This window comes from Durio zibethinus, chromosome 11 (assembly GCF_047325235.1).
Source record: "Durio zibethinus cultivar Kanyao isolate XHJ-2024 chromosome 11, ASM4732523v1, whole genome shotgun sequence".
Lineage (NCBI taxonomy): Eukaryota > Viridiplantae > Streptophyta > Magnoliopsida > Malvales > Malvaceae > Durio > Durio zibethinus.
The window spans coordinates 7,353,147-7,362,433 of record NC_143172.1 but is presented as its reverse complement, the minus strand read 5'-3'; the positions used below and the strand labels follow the sequence as shown (position 1 = coordinate 7,362,433).

Here is a 9,287-nt window from a genome sequence, read left to right as displayed (position 1 = left end):
CAAAAAAAAAAAAAAAGCCAAAATTATGCATAAGGTGATGTAATTGGGGGAGATTTAGAGCCTATAAATAGGTTTGGTTTATGAATAAAAATGCATCTCATTCTTCATTCTTTATTTGTCAAATGATTTTTAGTTAGTGAAAATGTTATGAGGTGTTTGTTTTCCTAGTTTTAGAGAGTATAATTGTTCTCTCCTTAAAGTAGAAAGTGGTTGTATTCCCATATTATTTTTCCTAATGAAATTCTTTCTATATTTACCCATGGACATATTCAAATTAGTGAACTGCATAAATTCTTATAAGCCTCATTTTCACTATTATTCTCTCAACTCTTAGTTTAGTCGCATGTTGTCACTTCGTAAAGGTACTCAAATCCTAACATTTCAATCTTACATCGATAGAAAATGAAAGGTAGCATAGCATTATACATCACAATAAGTCAGTTTTATGATAAGAAGATAATGGTGATAAATGGTATTAGAACTAATTATTGACTTATCTGATGCTAAGCCAAATGCTCCAACAAGGATAATCAATGTGAACTAGTTTAACTATGTAACAAGGTGCCAGTTAAACAAAATGGCTGAATCTAATCGCACCAAACACTCCAAAAAGAGTAGGTAAGGTCACAGCATTGAATAAGAAAGAATGTCATGTCAAGTGTTTTAAAAAAATAGATAAGATGCTTCAATTCGACATCTGATAGGAATAAGAAGATCGATAGGCATATAAGCCTTGATGTTGTGCACTTCAATAGGGAAAAAGTAATGGTAACATGACTCAAACATATCTTTACTTGAAGTTCTCTTTTTAACTATTGCATGTCTTTAAGTTAGGTTTATGTTATATGTTCTACTAATTGTAGATTGCTCCTACATATTCTTTTTATTTCATTGATTAGGTTGGTGTAAAAAGATGCCATAATCAGGTTGTTCTATTCTTTGAAAAAAAAAATAGAAGTTATTGTTTTCAAATGGAAACTTTACATGCTTTGTTAAAGTAGATGTGATTTAAACATCAACAATTCAATTCAATCCAAATAATTACCAGTTATTAGTTCTTACAACTTCCTTATGTGCATATAGGGAATTTGGTTACCTAGATGCAACATTATTTGGCATATACTATTATGTGAAAATTTGTACTCAACCTACGAGGTATTGTCCCCTTTTAATTCGAAATCTCACAGTTTTATTTCACAAAAAGCACCTCACAAGTTTGATTTTAAGTTTCAACTTATATATCATAGCAGATTATCAGAACATCCCGATATGAGATTGAGGTGTCACAATTTCCTTTTGTTAAAGCTTGGTGCCCTCATCAAACCCAACACAGAGCACACAGAATCACAAAATTGTATACACAGAATCATAGAATCAGGATCACACTAGACGTTGAAATTCTAAAAATGACTTTCATCATGTAGTAATTAGCTGCCATAAGACTATAAAGGGGGATCCCACAATATAGTGCACCGCTCGTGTCGAACTAATAATTAATCTTATACCATTTGTGAATATCCACATCCAACCTGTGAAGTATTGTCCACTTTAACCTAATAGTCTTACGATTTTATCCCATAAAAGGTACAAAAAAAGTTATAAAAAAATGCACAAGCAATTGTTTTTTAAGTTAAAAAATTTTAATGTTCGCCATGATATGTACAAGACCAAACATTGCACGAGCAATGGGAATGCTTAGTTGATACATGAGAAATCCTAGTAAACAGCATTGGAATACTATTAAAAGGATCTTAAGATAGATCAAAAGAACCTCTGATGTTGCATTATGTTATGAAGGATAAAAATTTACTGTCGAGGGTTGTGTTAATTCAAACTTTATGGGTTACCTTGAGAAAAGAAATCCACTACAAGTTATATGTTCACAATTGTAAGTGGAGCTATAAGCTTGGTTTCAAAACTTCATACTATTGTAGCAGTCTACAACAGAAGCTTAATAATGGCAGCTACACAAGCTTAATAGAAAAATAATCTAGATAAAAAGACTTATAAAAGAACTCGAGCACAAACAAGAGAAAATTCTCTTGTACTATGACAATCAGAGTGCCTTGCATATTGCAAGGAATCCAGCTTTTCATTCTGAACAAAACACATAGATGTTTAACATCATTTTGTTTGAAAAGTGGTAGAAAATGAAAGCATGGATATAAAAAAGGTTTAGGCAAAAAAAAATCTAGTAGATGCCTTAACCAAATCAATCAATAACAACAAGTACATATGGTACAAATCCTTATATTGCCTAACAGAAAGGTAAGCAACATGGAGATGACAAGTATAGAAAAAAAATGGATTATAAAGATGTGAAGACATGATTACAATCATAGTCTTCAAATGTAAGAATAATAAAGTAAAACTCCATGATCCAATTATATTAGTTGAAATTAAATGCCATAAGCTTCAAGCCTATGACATATTAGGCACCGAAAAGAAAAAAAAAATGGCCAAAATTATGCATAAGGTGATGTAATTGGGAAGATTTGGAGCCTCCAAATAGGTTTGGTTTATGAACAAAAATGCATCTCATTCTTCATTCTTTATTTGTTAAATGATTTTTAGTTAGTGAAAATGTTGTGAGGTGTTTGTTCTCCTAGTTTTAGAGAGTATAATTGTTCTCTCCTTAAAGTAAAAAGTGGTTGTATTCCCATATTATATTTTCTAGTGAAATTCTTTCTATACTTACCCTTGGACATAGTCAAATTAGTGAATTGCATAAATTCTTATGTGCCTCATTTTCACTATTATTCTTCCAACTCTTAGTTTAGTCACCTATTGTCACCTCGCAAAGGTACTTAAATCCTAACATTTCAATCTTACACCGATAAAAAATGAAAGGTAGCATTAGCATTATACATTACAATAAGTCAGTTTTACGATAAAAAGATAATGGTGATAAATGGTATTAGAACCAATCATTGACTCATCTGATGCTATGCCAAATGCTCTAATGAGGATAGTCAATGTGAACTAGTTTAACTATGAAATAAGGTGCCAGTTAAACAAAATGGCTGAATCTAATTGCACCAAACACTCCAAAAGAAGTGGGTAGGGTCACAGCATTGAATGAGAAAGAATGTCATGTCAAGTGTTTTAAAAAATAGATAAGATGCTTCAATTCGACATCTGATAGGAACAAGAAGATCAATAGGCATATAAGCCTTATTGTTGTGCACTTTGATAGGAAGAAAGTAATGGTAACATGACTCAAACATATCTTTATTTGAAGTTCTCCTTTTAATTATTGCATGTCTTTAGGTTAAGTTTATATTATATGTTCTACTAATTGTAGATTGCTCATACACATTCTTTCTATTTCATTTATTAGGTTGGTGTAGAAAGATGCCATAATTAGGTTGATCTATTCTTTGAAAAAAAACCAAAAGTTATTGTTTTCAAATGAAAACTTTACATGGTTTGTTAAAGTATATGTGATTTTAAACATCAATCAATTCAATTCAATCCAAATAATTACCAATTATTAGTTCCTACAACTCCCTTATGTGCATATAGGGAATTTGGTTACCCAAATGTAGCATTATTTGGCACATACTATTATGTGAAGACTTGTACTCAACCTGCGAGGTATTGTCCCCTTTAATCCGAAAGTCTCATAGTTTTGTTCCATAAAAAAATACCTCACAAGTTTGATTTTAAGTTTCAACTTAAATATTATAGCAGATTATCAGAACATCCTGATGTGAGATTGAGGTGTCATAATTTTCCTCTGTAAAATCTTAATGTCCTCATCAAACCCAACACAGAGCACACAGAATCACAAAACTGTATACATAGAACCATAGAATCAGGATCATACTAGATGTTGAGATTTTAGAGATGACTTTCATCATGTAGTAATTAGCGGCCATAAAACTATAAAGGTGGATCCCACAATATAACACACCGCTTCTATCGAACTAATAATTGCTCTTGTACCATTTGTGAAGATCTGCATCCAACTTGTGAGGTATTGTCCACTTTGACTTAATAGTCTTACGATTTTATCCCATAAAAGATACAAAAAAGTTATAAAAAAATGCACAAACAATTGTTTTTTAAGTTAAAAAGTGTGAATTTTAGCTCTCTAGTGTGGTTTTTCTTGGGCACATAGTGTCGAAAGATGGAATTTCCATTGACCGAAAGAAACTTAAAGTAGTAGTAGAGTGGAAAAGGTTGAATAATGTTTTTAAGATTTGTAGTTTTTTGGGTTTAACCAGATACTACAAGCGTTTTATGGGGGGCTTTTCTTGTATTGCTATGATTTTGACTAGATTAACCCAAAAGGGAGTTCCATTTGAGTGATCGAATGATTGTGAAAAGAGTTTTGAAGAGCTAAAAAGATCAATCTTTACTCTTATTCTTACCTTGCCTATTGCTAATAAACGGTTCACTATTTATAGTGATGCTTTGAAGAATGGATTAAGCTATGTGCAAAATGATAATATGATTGCCTATGCTTCTAGACAATTGAAACCTTATAAGGAGAATTACCATAATCATGATTTGGAGATAGCTGTTGTAGTCTTTGTATTGAAAATTTGGAGACACTATTTATATGGTGAGTCTTTAGAGATCTTTACGGATCATAAGAGTTTGATATACCTTTTTAAAAAGAGTTGAATATGAGGCAGAGAAGATGGGTAAAGCTATTGAAAAATTATGATTTGACCATTAGTTACCATCCTAAAAAAGACAAATAAGGTAGCTAATGCTTTAAATAGAAAATTCATTGAGCATTTGGCTGCAATAATAACTTTTTAGAGACAAATTTTGGAAGAATTAAGGAGAATCGATATTGATGTGTGAATATGAGGTTTTAGAGCTTATTTGGCTAACTTACGAGTTTAGCCTAACTTAATTTAGAAGATTAAATATGCTCAAGCCAGTGATCCTTGACTCCAAAACATTGGACTTGAGATGGATTTTTATTTAAAACCAAACTTTAAGATTCATGATGATGGCTCTTTAAGGTTCGGTGTTAGAGTTTATGCTATAGATGACTCAGAATTTAAAAGAAAAATTTTGGAAGAAACATGGTAAGTCCATAACCTACAGGTTCCAAGATCAAAACTTGATTTTGATACCATTTGTGGAAACCTAAAACCAACCTATGAGGTATTATTTATTTTGACTAAAAAATCTTACGGTTTTATCCCACAAAAAGCATCTCACAAGTTTGAGTTTAAGCTTCAACTTTTATATCATAATAGATCTTTAAAACATCTCGATATGGATTGAGGTGTCACAATTTACATCAAACTAGTTTACCACTAGGACAATTCCTAGCAGCCCATGCACTTGGTCCAATTTTTATCACTTAGCCCAACTATTTTAAAACCCATGAGTTGTTCTTAATTGCTCTTATAGGACATCTTTCTCACAATTTGGGATGTAGAATCTCACACAACATTTTAAACTACCAACAGTTTACAGCTTGATACGGGTATAGCAGAAGCTAATATACTTACTAGTGTGCATGAATGCTTAATGTTAAAATTATTTTGCAGAATTTATATCTCATACAAGGTGCAATTTACAACTCATCAAGATTTTACACATTCCTCCACCCTTTGCTTCAAGTGCCGGAAACCTTCATTCCTCTCTATACACATGGTCACTGGAAAGATAAAACCTCCAAAGTTGGAAGTTCCTCACATGTCTAAGTGCTGAAGATTCAAAAAAAAAAAAATGGCAAAAGCCTACTAAAGGTTGAAATTAAGGCTGATCAAGTGGCCCATGAATGAAGCTTTACACTGATGTAGCTTCTTCAGTGGGAATTTTTAAGGCAGCTTCTATATCTTTCCTGTCAGCACTTGCAAATTTCAAGAAAGTTTCAATGTCTCTACTATGACCTGAGCTTCCATGTCTAAGATTGAACCACTTCTTATGAGGTTTTGGTTTTCTGTCGCTAATGGCAATGGCAATGTCATTAGGGAAGAGGTCTCGTAGGACAAAGGCATGCAACATAGTCGTTACAAGCAGTGCTGTTACTGTGAGTGTAGCGACAACAGAGAGTACGACAGAAAGAGTTTGAGTTACTATATTTGTCACTGCACTTGAATATCTCATGGTTGCAACGGCAGCACCAGTCATTGGGAACGTATATGCCCACCAAGCCAATGAGAACCTGCAAATGGAAGACAAATGAATCAGACTACTAATAGAGCTGAACTATAAGTAAATAGGGATACCGCTTCACATACTTGAATCCTCGGAAAAAGTTAATCCGAATTGCCTGCAAAAGATAGTACAAATATAAGAGTTTAGTATTACTAAGTGTGCAACTTATAAATCAAGTTAAATTAACAAAAAATAATGGCATGTGCCAACGAGAATATGGAACTGTCTTAAAAATAAGATGGCCTAAAGAGTAATGCTGTAATGTATTTAAGATGCAAAGAGGCTAGCAGACCAGTGAGAAATAAAGGAACAAGGCAATGAAGTAAGCAATCCGTGATCCATAATCGAAGGACCCTTGGATCGTGGCCCATGCCATTGAAGCGACACTTGGTGCTGCAACAAACAGAAAGAATACAGGATGGAGCTCTTTCGGGAGTGTTTCATTTGTTGGAAGTCTCTGGTAAAGAGTTACAAAAAGGACAGTATAATGAGCCAGCCCAACAGCAAAGAAGAATAAAGGCCCTTCTTTAAGCCCCATTGATGCACCCAACAGTGCCCCCACAAAGTTCCCAACGATTGAGAGATGGTTTGAAGGATTAGCCACCTTTGAAAGCCTCCGTTGACCACCTGACATCCATTGTCCATAAATTTTAAGCTCCAGACAGAAGATTGGCGTCATAAGAACGTACCATAGAGCTAGAGGTAGGTTTGAGGTAACCGAAGGTGGCATTCCAAGAACTAAGAACAGAAGAGATATCCAAGGGGCAAAGAAGAAGTTGACACGGATTGGATGGTAATACTCACGACGAACTGCTTCAAAGTAGAGAATCACTTTCACAAGGTAGATGGAAGCAACAATGGCTACTAAAGCGACGGATATCCACCATAGGATGAGATTTATTATCGGGTTTATGTGAAGAAATTTTGTAGAGGTAGCAGTGGCCAGGGTTTTCCACATAACGGCTTGGCTACCAACTCCCAGACAGATCCCAAATGAAGAGATAGGATAACGAAGGAGGAAAGGCCAAGTTTTGTCATCTGGAAGTACAATCTCCTCTGAAGCCTGTCAAAATAAATAATGTCAGTTTCTTCAAATAGGAAAAGTATCAAGCAAGAAAGCACAATCCTTTACAACATTTTACAATTTTAGTCACATAACGAATAGGTATTAGTATCACAAATTTATAATAATGGAATATAAGAATAATAAAATAAATTGGGATTAAGGACTAGGGGAAGATGAGCACATACCCTCAGGTTCTCTAACTCTGGCCCTTCCAATGCATCAAAGTATCGGTCCACAGGTAACGCTTCATTCTCTGAATTTCGCACGCAGTTTTCTTCTGATTCAATTTCCCGTGACTTTCGACGTAAATTTGATAGCTGCCTTTCAAGTTTCCCAGACCATGTTTTGAAAGAATCAAACCTCTTGTCCTTCAGCTTTTTAATGTTAGGTTGTTGATTGATGTTTCTAATTTTAGCTGCCTCCGCGAAGACTGATCCTTTTCTCGTTGGCTGGGAGAGAAATTTGACTGCTTTTGCCTCCGTGTTACTAAGAGTGTTTGATGCCACGGAAGAATCCGGAACCCCATTCCTGAAACCTTTTGCATTGTCATCGACAAAAAAAACGCTCTTGGTACCCGCTGAGCTAGCTGCTGTAGGAGAAGAGGGCATGCTGATTGAAATAGAAGGCTTCCTCTGATGGCCAGTGGGTTGAGAAACATTGATTTGGTTTGAGAAATTAGATGTTTCACTTTCCTGTTGCAAATGCACGAAAGTTAATTATAGAATTCAGTATTCAAATTCCCCTGGATAAGCAAGCTAAAGAATTAACACAAACAACCAACCAGATAATTAATTCTGCATAAGCGTAGGGACTCATTCAAGTATATGAGAAAGATAGTAATGAATTAAGCATAGATCATCCAAGACCAAGAGATGCCATATTAAGTATTAAGCAACACGAGAAACACATTTAAAAAGGTGTAACTTACTACTATGATGCTATCAAAGACAGCCACTTCGTTCGATGATATAAGTTTAAGGAGAGATTGAACTTCGTCAGGGGATTCCTGCAACTCCACAGAAGCCAGATGCTCACCACGATCCATTCTGAAATGCCCGCACCTGAATGTTTGGAACAGGTCAGCTGTATTAGGCTTTTACGAGACAACAGTTACTGACTAGTAAAGAATTAAAATCATAAATTTATATATATATATATATATAGACACACACACACACTTGGATATAACGAATGCAAGTATGTTACGAGTTTACATTATTAAATAAGCAGAAAATATCAGTATTAAATAGTAATACTACATCAATCAGGTGATTTATGTTATTGGAGCTAGTCTGCTAGACATAGATGCTAGGACTTCAAAGTTGAAAATGGAATTAAAATTTTATTTTTTTTCTGTGGAAATTAAGAATAAAAACAGGGGTAGTGCACAACTCCTTCCAACCATATCTTTTTTTCATCTCAGTCCCTGAATTTGATAGACTAGGCAACAATAACTATGTTTCAAGAACTAATTTTTCAAAGAGTAAGGAAGATGAGAATAACGTGTTCGTGTGTTAATATATTAAATTCAAAGACAGTTTCTTAAAGCCTACGAGCTATATCAGAAAAGCAAGCATATATGCTTGTGCAAAAGAGGTCCCTGAAACAGAAGATCATAAACAAATTCCAAACTCAAAACCAGCTGCTTCACCTCGGATAATGCAGGAAAGGAAAAGCGGCACTCATCTATGACTCCAACGCCAGGAGCTCTAGACAAATGGGCAGAACAGTGAGAGAAAACGGTAAATAGTTTGAGTAGGAAGCTCCAAACAGAGTTTTCTGGAGCAGGTAAGTTGCAGAAAAACTCAGAACAAAACCATATATGGTGAAAGAAATGGATGTGGTCCAACAAAACAAACTAAGAAGCACAATCAATACACGTTTTCGGGATATAGGGAGGCAGAATATATAAAGTCTAAACCGGGCCAGATCTTTTAGCAACCATTAGTTTCATTCCATTTTTGTTATTACCGCTGCTTTTTTTGAGGACATATTCACAGAAAAAGACAAAGCTGAAGAAATAAATAAATATTCCAACTGGCACTTAGTTTAGAATATGTTATTTGATCCGCAATGGAATTACGGGGTT

The 9,287-nt window shown here is 34.4% G+C and overlaps 1 protein-coding gene across 1 annotated transcript; it reads right to left on the bottom strand.

Moving 5' to 3' along the window:
- Positions 1-5,388: 5,388 nt before the first annotated feature.
- Positions 5,389-9,078, bottom strand: LOC111291376 (S-type anion channel SLAH2-like). The gene is made up of 6 exons (XM_022883065.2): positions 8,850-9,078; positions 8,127-8,259; positions 7,384-7,890; positions 6,425-7,195; positions 6,216-6,247; positions 5,389-6,139 (listed from the first exon to the last, which is right to left on the bottom strand). The coding sequence occupies exons 1-6, from the start codon at positions 8,882-8,884 to the stop codon at positions 5,761-5,763; spliced, it is 1,857 nt and encodes a 618-aa protein (XP_022738800.2). The 5' UTR covers positions 8,885-9,078; the 3' UTR covers positions 5,389-5,760.
- Positions 9,079-9,287: the final 209 nt, after the last annotated feature.